General features: G+C 43.1%; 1 protein-coding gene across 1 annotated transcript in view; it reads right to left on the reverse strand.

Annotated features, from left to right (window-relative positions):
* Nucleotides 1–8,090: 8,090 nt before the first annotated feature.
* LTBP1 (latent transforming growth factor beta binding protein 1) overlaps nucleotides 8,091–15,219 on the reverse strand; it is a gene marked incomplete at its 3' end in the record, with an annotated part of 277,622 nt that continues 270,493 nt past the window's right edge. The window contains exons 26-28 of the mRNA XM_067562644.1: nucleotides 11,344–11,472; nucleotides 10,302–10,442; nucleotides 8,091–8,261 (exon numbers count right to left, since the gene is read on the reverse strand). Of these exons, the coding sequence (XP_067418745.1) occupies nucleotides 8,091–8,261; nucleotides 10,302–10,442; nucleotides 11,344–11,472 (441 nt within the window). The remainder of the gene's footprint in view (nucleotides 8,262–10,301; nucleotides 10,443–11,343; nucleotides 11,473–15,219) is intronic.

Consider the following 15,219-nt stretch of genomic DNA (forward strand, 5'->3'; position numbering starts at 1 on the left):
CCTTAGCAGCCCCCGTAGGGCCGGCTCTGGTGCCCCCTGGAGTGCCGTGCCCATGCCGCAGCACATGAGGCACTGCCGGCCCTACGCACCCTCAGTCCCTTCTTTCTGCCAACTCCGACAGCGGGGATGGAGGGCGGGTGTGGAATGGATATGAGCAACACATCTCGAAGAACAACAGTTACTGGTAAGTAACCTTGTTTTCTATCTTCGAGTGATTGCTCATATCCATTCCAATATAGGTGATTAAATAGCCATACCTCGGAGGTGGGTAGGAGTTACCGGTGAGCTGCCCTCAGCACGGCTCTGCCGAATCCTACGTCCTCTCTCGCCTGCTGAACAATGGCGTAGTGGGACGTGAAGGTGTGCACTGACAACCAGGTGGCTGCTTTGCAGATGTCCTGCAGGGGCACTCTCTCCAGGAAGGCCGCAGAGGAGGCCTTAGCTCTGGGTGAATGCGCTGTGAAGACACCCGGCAGCGGCACATTCACCTGCTCCTAGCAGCACTTGATGCAGGATGTGATCCACGCGGAGATGTGCTGGGTGGGGACCGGTGATCCTTTCATCCGGTCCCCCCCGTGGCGAGGAGCTGCGCCAATTTCTGGAATGGCCGTGTCTTTGATGTAACAGGCCAGGGTTCGTCTCTCGTCTAGCGAATGCCATCTCCAAACCCAGACCGCGCGGTTTGGGAAACACAGGGAGAGATCAATCGTGGTTATAACGAGGTTCGGAAACCAACCCAGGCTAGGAGGCCGGACATGGCCTCCACTGCAGTTTATCCATATAGAATAGTGTATAAGGGGGCTCCGAGGTCAAGGCCTTAAGTTGGAGACCCCACAAGTGAGGTAATGGCCGCCCGCAAGGCTACCGTCCACAAAGCGCGGCAGAGGGCGTGAAGCCATGGGTTCCAAAGGGGAGGCCCCTACGAGTCTCGAGAGGACCAGGCTGGTATCCCAGGGAGGCACCGGGTTGCAGACCTGGGGATGCTGCCTCTCGACTCCCTTGAGCACCCCGACCAACGTGGGATGGGAGAACAGGGATCTCCCCGCTAGCGGGTAATGGAAGGCCAAAATAGCTGCCAAGTGGACTGTGAACGAGGCCAGCACCAGACCCCGGAGTACTCCAGGGTCGCCTGCAGAGGCAAGAGGCTGGCGGAATGCCCCGGGACTCCGCCCAAGAGGTAAACCATGACCACTTAGTTTGATACACGACCTGTGTGGAAGGATCCCTGCTGTCCAGCAGGAGTTGTGGGACCTGCACCGAGCAGGCCCCCCTACCTCCGTCAACCACAGAGCCTCCAGGCCGTGAGCTGCCGGGAATCCGGGACCGGGTGCAACAGGGCACTGTGGTCCTGGGAGAGATGGTCATGCCGCCTCGGGAGCCCCATGGGCGGGGCGAACGAAAGGTCCAGCAGCATGCTGAGCCAAGCGCTGGCTCGGTCAGGCCTGAGCAGTGAATATGACATCCGCCCTGCCTGTTCATGTTCGGTAAGACCTTTGGCAGGAGTGGAGTGGGCGGGAACGCATACCTGAGGGTCCCCGTCCCATTACTGAGGAACGTATCTGAAAGCAACCCAGTCTCAAGACCCCGGCGCAAGCCGAGCCTTGGCACTGCGCATTCCCAACCGACACGAACAGATCCGGTTGGGGGACACCCCACTTCTGGAGGATCGCAGTCACTATCCCTAAGTGCAGCGACCAGTCGTGGTGGGATAAAAACGACCTGTTGAGGCGATTCGCCTCGTCGTTCTTCACCCTATGAGGTGAGATGCACTCCAGCAGAGTCGTGCCTCATGGCAAAGCCACACGATGGGTAGTTTCCTTGCAGAGAGGCTGGGAGGGTGCCCCTCCCTGCCTCTTCATGTGAAGTGGCTGCAGTGTTGTCCGGCAGCACCTGCACCACTCTGCCTGTCAGGAATCGGAGGAACAGCCTGCACGCTAGGCGAACAGCTCTCAGGTCCTCCACGGTGACCTGCAATCACTTTTCCTCCACCGACCAGAGCCCCCGAGTGCTCAGGTTGGCACCCATGTGGCTCCCATCCCACATACGAGTTCCCGGAACTTAAGGTGACCAACGGGATCAGTTCCGTGTAAGGGAACGCCCTTCCCTACTGCCCTGGGGAATCTCCATCAGTCCAGGGACGCTAGGGCAGGTGGGGGAACTGGACCACCCAGTTCAGTGGGTGTTTGCTCTGCTCACTGTTTAAAGCCTTGCATATCTGACTCTGTCTGCTCTCCCCCCAGGCACTTAAGGCACCGAGTGGGGGGGGAGCATGGGGGGGGTTAAACCCAGGCGGCTGGGACATAGCCCGGCCACCTTAAGTCCGTCAGGGACTTCTTCCTAAGCTACAACACTTAACAACTACTTAAACTAACTAGGTACTTTGATTAACAAAGAGATAGAAGGGGAATGGCACTTGCAGGGAGCAAGTGCTAGTTCCATCCAACCGTCATGGGCGGAAAGAAGAGACTGAGGGTGCGTAGGGCCGGCAGTGCCTCATGTGCTGCAGCATGGGCGCGGCACTCCAGGGGGCACCAGAGCCGGCCCTACGGGGGCTGCTAAGGGGAAAAAAGTTCCGGGAACCGTGCACTGTGGCGTGCACTCACCTATATTGGAATGGATATGAGCAATCACTCGAAGATAGAAGTATTGTTTTTGTAAATATATTGTCAGTCCTACACTTGTCAACTGCCCTGTTATCAAGTTTACTGCCAAATCTTCAGGGTGCCCCCACTTTAGAAATATGCATACTGCTACAGTAGTACACACAGCCAACACAATATATAAAGTATTTGACAAAAGAGCAACTCCAGATCCCCCAGTCAGCACTTGAACCTAAGATCTTCTGGCCCAGAAGTGTGAAAGCTCTCTCCTGAGCCAATGATATCACTTTAAGTGTTGTAGACTGAAGACATGTCATATGATTCATTCATTGAATTTACTCAGCTCTAAGTTTTTCTTGGTAAATGTTCCTGAAGTGGTGAAAAGGCTCCCAGGTTTGGGTTTCGATCTATAATTGTTCTTACATGACAAAAACAAGCTTCTGATTTTCACATTCTTTGCTCCACAAGGAAAAATATAATAGTGCCAAAAACCCAGTTCCATTTGGGATCAAAATAGGGCTCATGGTTTCAAATGAAAACAAATATTCTAACTGTTCCTTCAATGCATATTAAAATTCACATAAATGAACTGTATTCACCTAGCACATTGGATTGGAAAGAACTAGTTTTCAATGGAATGAAAAGAGTCATCCCTCATGACTGATAAATGAGCTCATGGCTTCTTGTATAGAGACACCAACAGTAATAGATAAGAGGACATAGAAGAAAGACATATAGAAGAATTTATCTAGTACAAAATAAAGATTCCTGGGCTCTGGACTGCTCTTGAGCTGAACCTCAGACAACTCCAGTTCTGATTTGCAGAAAACTAACCCAAGTCTGGCTGACTCATAAATATATGATGCACCACTGATGGTTTAAATGACTATTTGAGTTGGTCTGCTTCTTTCTGAATGAGAGGGTCTGCCAGAAAGTCTCTCACTCCTGCCAGAGGAGAGGTAGTCCAGGAGAAGGGAAGGAACAGAGCTCCTCCCTGTCTATTCAAGTAGTATGTGGTAACTATACCATGTATGAGAACTTGCACTGGCTGTTCCTTGACTGGAGGAAGAAAGGTTTTGAGAGCCACCCTGATGGAGCTTAGCAAAGAGGGTCTTTAAAAACATGAAATGAAGGCTAAATCTTCATTCACAGCTCTTAAGTGATAATTATAGAAGCTCATTTCAGGATAATCCTGCATTTGACATGATTCCTAAAAGGTAACTGTGGAGGCAGTGTCAGAAAGGGGAAAAACACACTGTGTACAAAGCCCCCGTCCATGTGTTACATCTTGCTTCCTGGCTTTCACTGTATATCAGAAATCTTTCTGCCGCAACAGCCGGTCACTACAGTTGTTATTTGTGGTGAAATCACGGTGGCTCGTCTGATCGTTTACATTTGACTTTACACTTTTCTACCACTTTACTGCAACATGCTGATGGCCCTCCTGTCCTATTTACATAATGGGCCTAATTTCTGCCCTCCGTTATGAAGATTCAATCTCCAGGAAAGTCAGTAGGAGCTGCACACATGTAACTGAGTAAACTATTGAGCCCAACCATTTAAGAAGGATTTAGTATTTTAAAATATTTTTAAAATGCATTTAAAAGAGAGGCATGGCCCTTCTTTGTGGGCCATCTGCAGGCAGATACTGAATCTTAATGTTATATGTTTTTATTTAGGAGGCCCATTGTGTTCTATAAGCTGTTGGTAATAATTAGATTACTCCTTGGTTATTTATAAAAAGCAGATAATCTACATATTAAAGGTAAAACCAACAACAATCATTCTGTGTAGCCAAGAGCATTCAAAGGTTCTCCCTGAAGTCAATAAAACATGCTTCCAAATATCATGAAGGACTTATTCATTAATATTTTCTGTTTTAAACTAACATATACATCAAACTCAAAATCATGACCCATAAAAGATAATCAAACATTACTTCTCCCTTAATTATCAATCTTCAGTTCTCATTTTACTTTATAAATATACATATATGTATACATATTGCTTGTTTTCCTGGTTCTCTTTCTTCCATGGATCAGCCCTGTAACAGGGCAGCTTGACCAGGGGCTGGAGAACCTGGAGCTAAGCCACCCCTGATTACAAGATGAGCCTCACCTGAGAGGAACCAGGTGATTCAAATACAAAGGACAGCAGGAAGCTACAACAGGGGGTATTTCCTGCTGTGAGGGAACTGCAGAGCAAAGCTGTAGCCAAAGAGGGCACCTTGCAGCAGTCCCTGAGAAAGGGACAGAGGGGCTGTGCCCAGCTTAAAGCAGGGTGGATGATTGCCTTTGTTTGTTTTTGTGACCTTTGTTAATTTAATAAAAAACCCAGACCCCCAAGAAGGGCTGTGATTGAGCAAGTCTGTCTAAGAAGCCTGGAAGAAAGGGAAAACAGGACTAGGGCACTGCAGAGGCGCCCCTGGCCACAAGGGGGCGTTCAAGTGACAGCGACAGTAGTGCAATCCCCAGTTAAAGGGCTATGCCCAAGGGCTCCAACCCTCCCCAGACAGGACTGGTGCAAATGGGAACCTTGAATTTATACTGCCGCTTAATTTAGCTGTCATTTCTCCACTTTTTATTCTTATTCTCTCTTGGCTAATGGTTTAGCTACCCTTTTAGCATATTTCTGTACCCCCCAGAAAGACTTTCCAAATACACTAAGGCCCTGATCCTCAAACACCTTCACGCGTGCTTAATTTTAATGGGACTATGTACATACTGAAATTGAATCACATGAATAGGGCTTGCTGGATTAGGGTCTAACTTGGCTAACTCTCCTCTGTGTCACTTTGGAAATGTGCTCAACCTCCTTCTTGATGAAAGATTTAATCCCTAGTTGCTCCTGAACCTGGATCCTTTGTATGGAATTGCAATCAAGCTCTGCAGACCAGGCTTCTGGTTGCTTTTCTGCTAGATTGGAAGTTGATACTTTTCAGTTATTTATCATAGGATTGCAGAAATTAGAGACTGAAAGGTCTATTAGATCATTTCATCTGGCCCTCAGCCAGTGCAGGACTCTTCTCTGTAGTGTGCTTACCAGGGCTTTATCCAGTCTCATTTTACATGTACTAAACTCACAATTCTGTTAACCATTAATTTGGTACACAGTAAGTTTAGTAATTGATCACGGGGTGAATGTCATGCTTTTGAGGTTGAGTGTAAAAGCATCTCTTACCCCAAGTCACCAACTCTTCAAATGCCCACAATTGCCCTCAGCAGCCTTTTTGTGATACTGCTTGTCTTGCAAGACATGGAGAAGGCTGCAATTTCCTTTCTGAAACAATCACCCTTTTCCTTTTTTATTCCTGTCTGGGAAGCCAGTGTACTTCACTCTCTACTGGGGAGCAGCAGCCAACAATTACCCCAGCCAACCAATTCAAAAATCAGATTTTATTTGCAGTCTTCCAGAAATAGGCCTTCATCTTCCAGAGCATATAAACACATGGGTAACTATTAGCACAAGGAAAGTTATGCATGTGCTTAAAAGCTTTGCTGGTTCAAGGCCATTGTGAGAAAATTATAAACAATAAAACACAAATAGAAACACACACACCTAGGCTAATATTTCACAAGGTATCACTAGACCAACTTTAACACTAAGACCTGCTCTACACACAAAAGCTGTGCTACTTTAACTATACTGGTATGGTTAAAATGATGCAACCCTCATAAAATGGAAGAAGTTGTAACAGTATAAAAGTGCTTATATGGGTATAGCTTATACAGGAAGGGGAATAAGCTAAACCAGTAAAAGGCACTCTTATATTGATATAACTGTGTCCACACTAGGGATTGGACTGTATAACTATTTTGGTAAAAAGTTTACACCCCCACCCCCAACTGATACAGTTATACTGGTACAAAATCTGTGTGTGGACCAGGCCTAAATTGGAAAATACTGAAATATTAAATGTATGGCATGGCATAGAATCATATACATGTAGGGCTGGAAGGGACCTCGAGAGGTCATCTTGTCCATACCCACCCCCCAATTCCCACCATGCTGAGGCAGGACTAAGTATACCTAAACCATTCCTAACAGGTGTTTGTCTAACCTCTTCTTAAAAATCTTCACTGATGGAAAAAACACCACTTACCTGAGTAACAGTTAGAAAGCTTTTCTTAATATCTAACCTACATCTCCCTTGCTGCAAACTAAGCCAATTACTTTTTGTCTTACCCTCTGAAGATATGGAGAAAAATTGATGACTGTCCTCTTTACATACTTGAAAACTTTGTCCCCCTTCAGCCTTTTCTTCTCTAGACTAAACATACCCATTTCTTTCAACCTTTCCTAAGAGGTCAAGTTTTCTAAATTTCTTATTATTTTTGTTGCTCTCCTCTGGACATTCTGCAATTTATTTACATCTTTCTTAAAATGTGGTGCCCAAAGCTGGATTCAGTACTCAAGTTGAGAACTCACCAGTGTCGAGTAGAGAGGAACAATTACTTCCCATGTCTTACATACAACACTTCTGTTACTACATCTAGAATGATGTTTGCCTTTTTCACAGTAGCATCACACTTTTCACTCATTTTCAATTTGTATTCCACTATTATTCCCAGATTCCTTTTAGCAGTACTACCATCTAGCCAGTTATTCCCTATTTTATATCTGGGCATTTGACTTTTCCTTTCTTAATGCAGCACTTTGTACTTTTGTCTTTATTGAATTTCATCTTCTTGACTTCAGACCAATTCTTCAATTTATCAAGATCATTTTGAATTCTAATGCTGTCTTCCCAAGCGCTTGCAACTCCTTCCTGCTTAGAGTCAGCTGCAAATTTTATAAACACACTCTCCATTCCATTATCCAAGTCATTAATAAAAACATTGTGTAGTACTGGACCCAGGAAAGATCGCTATGGATCTGCACTCAACGTATATTTCCAGTTTGACAGCAAACCACTGATAACTATACTTTGAGTACAGTCTTTCAATCAGTTGTGCAACCACCTTATAGTAATTTCATTTAGACCATATTTCCCTAGTTTGCTCATGAGAATATCATGTGGAAAAGTGTCAAAAATCTTACTTAAGTCCAGATATATCACATCTACTGTGTCCCCCCATCTACTAGATTGGTTGTTCTGTCAAAGAAGGAAATTAGGTTGATTTGGTTGAGTTGTTATTGACAAATCCATGTTGGCTATTACTTATCTCATTTTCATCTAATAAAATGCCATCTCTTCTCTCACAGCTTAAAACCGTACAGGTCTAACAGGTCTGTGTCCAGGCAACAAGTCCCAGAGAAAGGTCTGTGTGTAACCAGACACACTTTTCCCCATACCCATTTAGCTTCCAGTCATACTGATAAAAATAATTTTCTGTCCTTACACAAAACCATAATTTTTTTTGGAACAGTGTCCACTTTTCAAATAGTAAGACAAACACATTCATTTTCAACTCTCAATGCAATGCAAGAGATTAAAATGACCACAGGCTCTAAAAGTCATCTTAGTAATGGAAATTTACATTTCCTTACCTGAGTCCTTCATGGGACATAGAGCACATTGCATGCCCCAAGCCTCACCATATAAACAACAGCACTCAGTGTATGTAGTCTGCTTTCCAACCAGAGGCCGGCTACAAACAAAATCATCACTCAGATGTTGCCAGCAAAGATCCTGGTAGACATCAGTTTCTTCAGTTTGTTCTGAAGGAGAAGTCACCATTATATCACTACCACACAATGCTCATTATTTCAAAGACATTGGTAAAATACAGTGTTATCTAAAGTAAGGTTACAAGAATAATATCACCTTATTATTGCTTTACATGAAACCAAAGCTGGATGGATTTATTAATGAGTTCAAATGTTTAACTTAGAAATTATTAATAAGATTTTAAAAAATGACTAGTGATTTAGAGTGGCTTAAACATTGAGTGTCCAACTTGAGAAATCTTAAAGGTCCTGGTTTTCAGAAACTGTCGAGCACCTACCTTCTGAAAAACAGGTTTCTTTAAAGATTCTCAAGCTGGGCAACCAAGAATGAGTCACCCTGAGTTACTAGCCACTTCTGAAATTCTTGGCTAACGAGTGGGATTTTCCAAAGTGCTCAGTATTGACTTAATTCTGCTTCTAGGAAGTCAATGGAACTTCCACTGACTTCTGTGAGAACAGAGATAGGTCAACGCTAAGTGCTTTGGAAATCCCATCCAAGGAGTGAACTCTAAAATACATTAACTTGGATTTCCTTACACTGGTATAAGGTTGTATCAGTAAGACATTTCAACATGTCTGTCCACCAGAGATGGGTGGAATATTTTTGACAAACTATTTTTATCAAAATATGCTGTTTTGTCAATGCTGAAATGTTTTGTGTAGCAGACATATTAGTTTCAATAAAGTTTTTGACAGGAAGGTATCGGAGTTCCAGGGCTTTCTGATTATTGTTGACACTCCCCCACACACACAGAGTGGGAAGTAAGGTGCAGATATGATCCACTCTATACACAACCAACTGTGCATGCTGGTGGCAGAGAATGTAGCTGTACTGTGGCCCTATCTCCTCCATCCCTACTTCAGAAAGGCTAGTGCCAATGGTGAGCTTCCTGAGTACAAAGACTGTTCTTCTGCTAGCCATAGTGCATGCATTATCTGGAGACCCTTATGTCCTCTCCCCTCCTTGCATATCCATGCAAGGGTCCAGCACAATCTTATCCACAGTTTGTTTAGTTAAAGGTAAAACAACACTGTCTGGCTGAGTTTTAGGTAAGGATTTATAGAGGTTTATTGTATGAGCCACCTAAAATACCAACCACCTGGTTTGTAGTGAATGATGCAGATGTTCAATCAATCTACACTAGTACCCTCTATTATGGAAACTTCTTGGATGATTAAATTCTTAATTGGCTGCACTGAACAAAGGCTTGAATTCATTGCTATGCACACCATTATTAATCAAATATGTTTTAACATTTCTAAACATATGTATGATGCAGATAAAGCTACAGAATTCCATAGTTACAACAGTGTTGCCAACCCTTTTGATTTTATCCTGAGTCTCAGAAAATTTGGTGTTTTTCTTAAATTCCCAGCTGCTGGAATTAATAATTTGTTTGAGGTTCTCAGCTTTAATTAAAAAAAAAAAAAAAAAAAAAGGCTGTAAGCGTCTAACTCTCTTGGTTGTGGAGAAAAGCTGGAAAAAATTAACTGAGTGTGCCCTAAACAAACTTCCTACAGTTACAAACCTGAGACACAAATGAGGGGCATACCCCATTAATTAATCAGAGGCAAAGATAGAATTCCCACTCTTTACTCCTGTATCTTTCCCCTATTGGAAAAGCACAATCTCTGTTTTGTCTGTATTGAGTCTTAGCCAACTAGCCCTCACCAAGTCCCAATCTCAGTAAGATGCTGGGTAGTTTGGTGAGACAGAGATACAAAGCTGGATGTCAGTCACATATTGAAAATACCCCAAACCAAGCTTACTCATTAACTGTCCCAATGGCCCCACATACACACTGGGGTGACAAGAGGGAAACCAGTGGAATCACATGAGCGTGTCCTCCGCATAGACACGAAACGGCCCAAGACGGCCATCTGATATTTCTTCAGAATGGAGCAGAGCCACCCAAAAGTGACCCTGTCACCATTGCTAGGGTCTGCAGCCATATCTACAACACCTCATGGTCAACAGTGTCCGTTGTTGATCCCATACAGGAACAGTATAATGCATGGAATGGAGCATACCACTTGAATCTGCTGGTCTGATGCATCGCTTTTCTGTGGCATCCAGAACCATTGGGTGAGTACAGAAACAGTTGTAAGATCCTTCAGTGTTAATGCACTGGCCATCCACACAGCTGTTGGGGTCCTGACATTCATCTGTATCTTTAAAAGGAAAGAAATGCACCAAGGAAAGTCAACATCAAAGAAGTTGCATTGTGTAAATTGATGCTTGCAAATTCTTAAATTAAGAACAGATTTCCCCAAGTGTCATCCTTTAATTAGCCCAAATATAAACTGCAGAGGGAAAATTTCTGCCTGCACCTATGCCCAGGGGGAGGAATATGAGTCAGGCAGCATCTTCACCCTACCTGAGAGCACCCATACAGGAGAGAGGCAGAATGCTGACCCATTGCACTCAAGCATTGAGCACCCTCGTGATTAACACACTTGGCGGTGCTTCACAGGCCCAGGTGGGCCATGTCCCTGGACATGCCCACACTCCTTCCTGTGTATGCCTACTGCATCCACAGTAGATTCTGGAGGGAGTGCCTGCATGCTGCTCTTTTATGCACTAGCAGGACCATTGATGAGCACCCGGCCCAAAGTCCCTCAGTACCATTGCAGAGAGAAAGGGACCTCCCTATTTGGCCACTACAACTCTACTCCTCCTTAGAGGAAAAGCAAGAGTTTAGCCCTATGGAAACAGCAGGCTATTTTTTAAAAATGACATTAAATCGGAAAAGAAAATATCTTTCTATAGGATAGTCTTAGAAACCCCAGGTGAAAGGCTCTCTTATTGTGGTTTCAAAAATTACTTCCTTTCATTATGTTATTCTGCATAGTCTACATGGTTTTCAGCTTAAACAGCAAAAGCCAGGGTCACGCTTATGAATAAGTCTCAATCAAATGGCAAGCATAAAGGAGTAAGAGCTTCTGCAGACTAAAAGGAGCATGCTTATATTACATCAGTGACCTGAATTGTAATTCCACATTGCATATTAACTCTTTGTGGAAAAATCTGTACTTTAAAAAAATCAGTGTTAATCTATTGTAAAAATCTTACCAAAGCACTGGAGTTTAACAGGATCATAGTATGTGCCTTGTTTGCAGTAACACTCGTAACCTGGCTGTGTGTTCAAACAGAAGCCATTTTTACAGATTTCTTGTCCAAAAAGTAGGCATTCATCTGCATCTGTGGAGAAAACTACAGTTACAGCCCTGACTCAGTCATGTAGGGGGTACAGAGCACCTCACTTACTCTTCTATTCAGACTGGAACTCTGCCTGTTGGGGCACTGTAAGGGCCACTGCCAGCAAATGATTTGGGAGGGGGCTGAAGCGCTGGGGCAGCCTGGGTTCTGCCTCCCTATTTGGTGGTCAGAGTAACTTATTGGGATGCCTGGTGGAAATCAGTCAATTCACAAAAAAGGGTGATGTAACTTACTCCCCTCCCAGAGCAAGGGGGAAGCAGGCGAGGAATTGTGACTGAGCCACAATTTATTCTCTGGTCTGATCATGGGGTGCTGCAGCTACGCACCATATATTACTCTGGGCAGATTGTAAGGTGACAAGGTAGATACTAAGATAAAATACTATTGTATTTACATACAGCCCAATTCTGTCACCCTTACTCATGTTGAGCAGTCCTTTCCTCTGTGTGTAGTTATGCCAAAAGTAAGGGACTACTCCACACGAGCAAGGGTGCCAAAAGTAGGCTTGGTAAGCTACTACAAAAGATTTTAGATTTATATGGCCACTTGAAATTAGTGAGAGGCACAAACTGAAGCAATGCTGTAGATGTCCCACATGCTGGACTGGGAACAAATCCAATTCCCAGAGTCACATAAACCAGTATTATATATCCAAAGTGAATAAGACAGCTCCTGTTGAATCCAGAATACTGACAGTGGAGTAGCTTTCCTGCATCCTATATATCTTGATGCAGACTGAGAATAAAGAAGGAAAAGTTAAGGAGGACAGTACAAAAGGATAGTTCTGACAAAGCGATAAAACCTGCTGGCTAGAGCAGAAGAAGCAGGTGACAATAAACTTACTAGCAGGGCAGAGGCAGCTATGGCCCAAATATCCTGTACTATACACAGGGCAGCACACAGGCATAAAAACACTTCCTCTCAGTCAAGGCTATGTGAAATCGACAGTACTCCTGCAGTTTGCACCTTCTGTATTTTCACTTCATAACTGTCCTTAAGTTCAAGCAGAACAGACCAATAGTGCTGACTTTGTGTTCCACGTATCATTTGTCCTTTTTTTTATTTGGTTAAACTTCCTCTTCTGTAACAGTCTCAGTTCAGCTACTGTCTATGTATATGTAAATCTGTTGTCTTTGTTTTGTCTCCCCATTTTGAAGCCATGGATGCAATCCTGGCCCCACTGAAGTCAATGGCAAAACTCACATCGACTTCAATGAAGCCAGGATTTCACACCATAATTAGTTTCTGTGATGTAAGCAAAGAGCAGTGGTGCTTCCTGGACGGTTGTCCTAATATTGTTAATATAGATGCCCTGGGACCTAGTTCTACAGCACAACTGTTTGAGATGGTTGTGTACCACTTGCAGGAGTGCAGCATATAGTTTTTACCTGTATTTGGCTAGGATCATATTTTTCTTATTCCAGCATGGTCTTCTTTGCCCATCACATTTCCACTGTGGGTGACCACCATCTTTCCTGCCTGCATCATCCTATTACCATTGTACGGCATGACCAAGCACTTCATCCTGACTATGCTTCTTATAATTGCAGTTTTGCTCTCTGCAAGTTTGCTGACTGAGCACCCCCCCATCTTCCTCCTCTGTGTATGATCTAGCATCCTGAAGTTATTTTCTGCAGTGCTCACGATTTATTTTGTTGGTTTTGTACTTGTTTAGGGGACTTCAGTGGAGATTTCCCAGACAGAGACATTATTATTACTGTTGCTACCTACAATTATAAGACATTCATGACTATTGTCCCCAGATACATTTGATAAAACTTAGACCAAGAGAGATATTTTCCCAGAAGTAGAGTGTATGTATTATACATCTCAATAGCCACAGTATATTCCATATTTAAACATATAATGAAGCATATTCTTAGCACACAGAATCAAGAATATCTAAAATGTATTAGTGCTCTTAATAAAGTTTCAGAGAAAAATATACCATGCTACCACATATCTACTTTTCTACAGTTTTATGTACTTTGTACCAAGCTTTTATTTTTTTGTTACTTTTGGAATTTGTTTCCTTTTTCTTTTAGTTTACCAAATATTTACTGTATTACTTTGTTTAAACCAGACTGGTGTTAGAAATGCCAATGAAGAATGAATGTATAGTAGATAAACTGGGCCAAATTCTGCATTCAATTACCCTGGTGTTAATCCATTGGCTTCAATGGTGTCACTCCAGATTTACACCAGGGTAACAAAAGAATTTAGCCAAGAACTGTTTTTTCCATCTGCTGAACAGTTCTAAAGGTGAATTATTAAAATACTTACTTTTCCAGAAGAGCTGAAAGGGCTATAAAAATATTTTTACAGTCACTTTTCCAGCCACTAAGCAATTTTAAACATTAAATATTTTTTTAAGTTTGATTGTTCAGCAGTAAGACCACTTTAACGATTAATTAAAAAAAAATCACATAGCTGAGTGACTGTCATCTTTTCTTACGGAAATAGAATATGTGGTTTTGGGGAAATGCGGGAGAACTGGGGATTTGGGAAGGGGATCGTACATTTGTTTTTGCAATTAATTCCAAATAAAAAATGTATGGGTTACTCTTGCAAGAAGAAGCATGCAGATGAAAGCAAAATAAATACATTATGTGTTTGAAGAAGAGAGAAATGTCACATTTTATAAAATCATCTGTCCATTTGCAGGTACACAGTCTCCACTGTAAATCTGCCATTTATAAGGATATTGCCAAAACTTATTCAATGCAAAAATCTTGTTAACATGGTGAAAGTTTTCCTGGAAAACTATCTAGTTGTAAAATACTTTAATTTCCACATTTTAATACTTTTAGCAGTTACAGATGTTAACAACTGTAAGGCAGCATAACCAAACCAAAGCAGCTTTTTATCTCAGATGCAAATACACATACAAATCAAGTGTGCCAATTATTTGTTGCAAAGAATAAATAAGCATAGCAAAGACACAAATAATATCAGATGCCTGCTCCATCAAAAAGAACTGTACACAAACTCAGATAAATTTGTTAGTCTTTAAGATGCCACAGGACGCTCGCTGTTGTATGGAAACTGGATTTCCCAGTTCTGTACAATCCGCTATAGATCCACTAGATCTTTTGCAGACAATTAAAACAGAATTATGACATCTTTCGGACTCATCTATATATTATCTGTCAATTATCAAGTCCTCCATTACCACAGTATCTCAGAACCTCGCAATCTTTAATGTATGTATTCTTGTCATATCCCTGTTAGGTAGGGAAAAATCCAGTTATTAACCTTCTATAACTGCTTGGGTCGAGTCGAGCACTGCCCCGATGAACTCTATTCTCTGAATTGGGACCAGAGTTGACTTTTGCTCGTTTATCAGCACACCCAGCATCTGGAAGGTGTTGTGGACTGTACTGATGCTGTGCTGTACCTGAGCCTGCTACTGACCTTTGATCAGCCAGTTGTCGAGGTATGGGTAGATTTTCATGCCTTGGCACCTGAGGAAGGCTGCTACAATCGCCATGTACTTCATGAAAGCCTGTGGAGCTGCAAATAGGCCAAAGGGAAAGGCAGCGAATTGGAAATGGCAATGACCCACCAAAACCTGAGAAATCTGTGGCCACGGAAGATAGAAATATGAAAGTATGCAACTTTTAAGTCAAAGGCGGCGTGCCCGTCTCCTGGATTCAGATAGGGACTGATGGAGGCCAGGGAGACCATGAGGAACCTCAGCTTCTTGAGAGATCTGTTGAGGGGATGCTG

This window comes from Emydura macquarii, unplaced genomic scaffold (assembly GCF_026122565.2).
Source record: "Emydura macquarii macquarii isolate MOO-44397 ecotype Brisbane River unplaced genomic scaffold, CSIRO-AGI_Emac_v2 contig_2457, whole genome shotgun sequence".
Lineage (NCBI taxonomy): Eukaryota > Metazoa > Chordata > Testudines > Chelidae > Emydura > Emydura macquarii.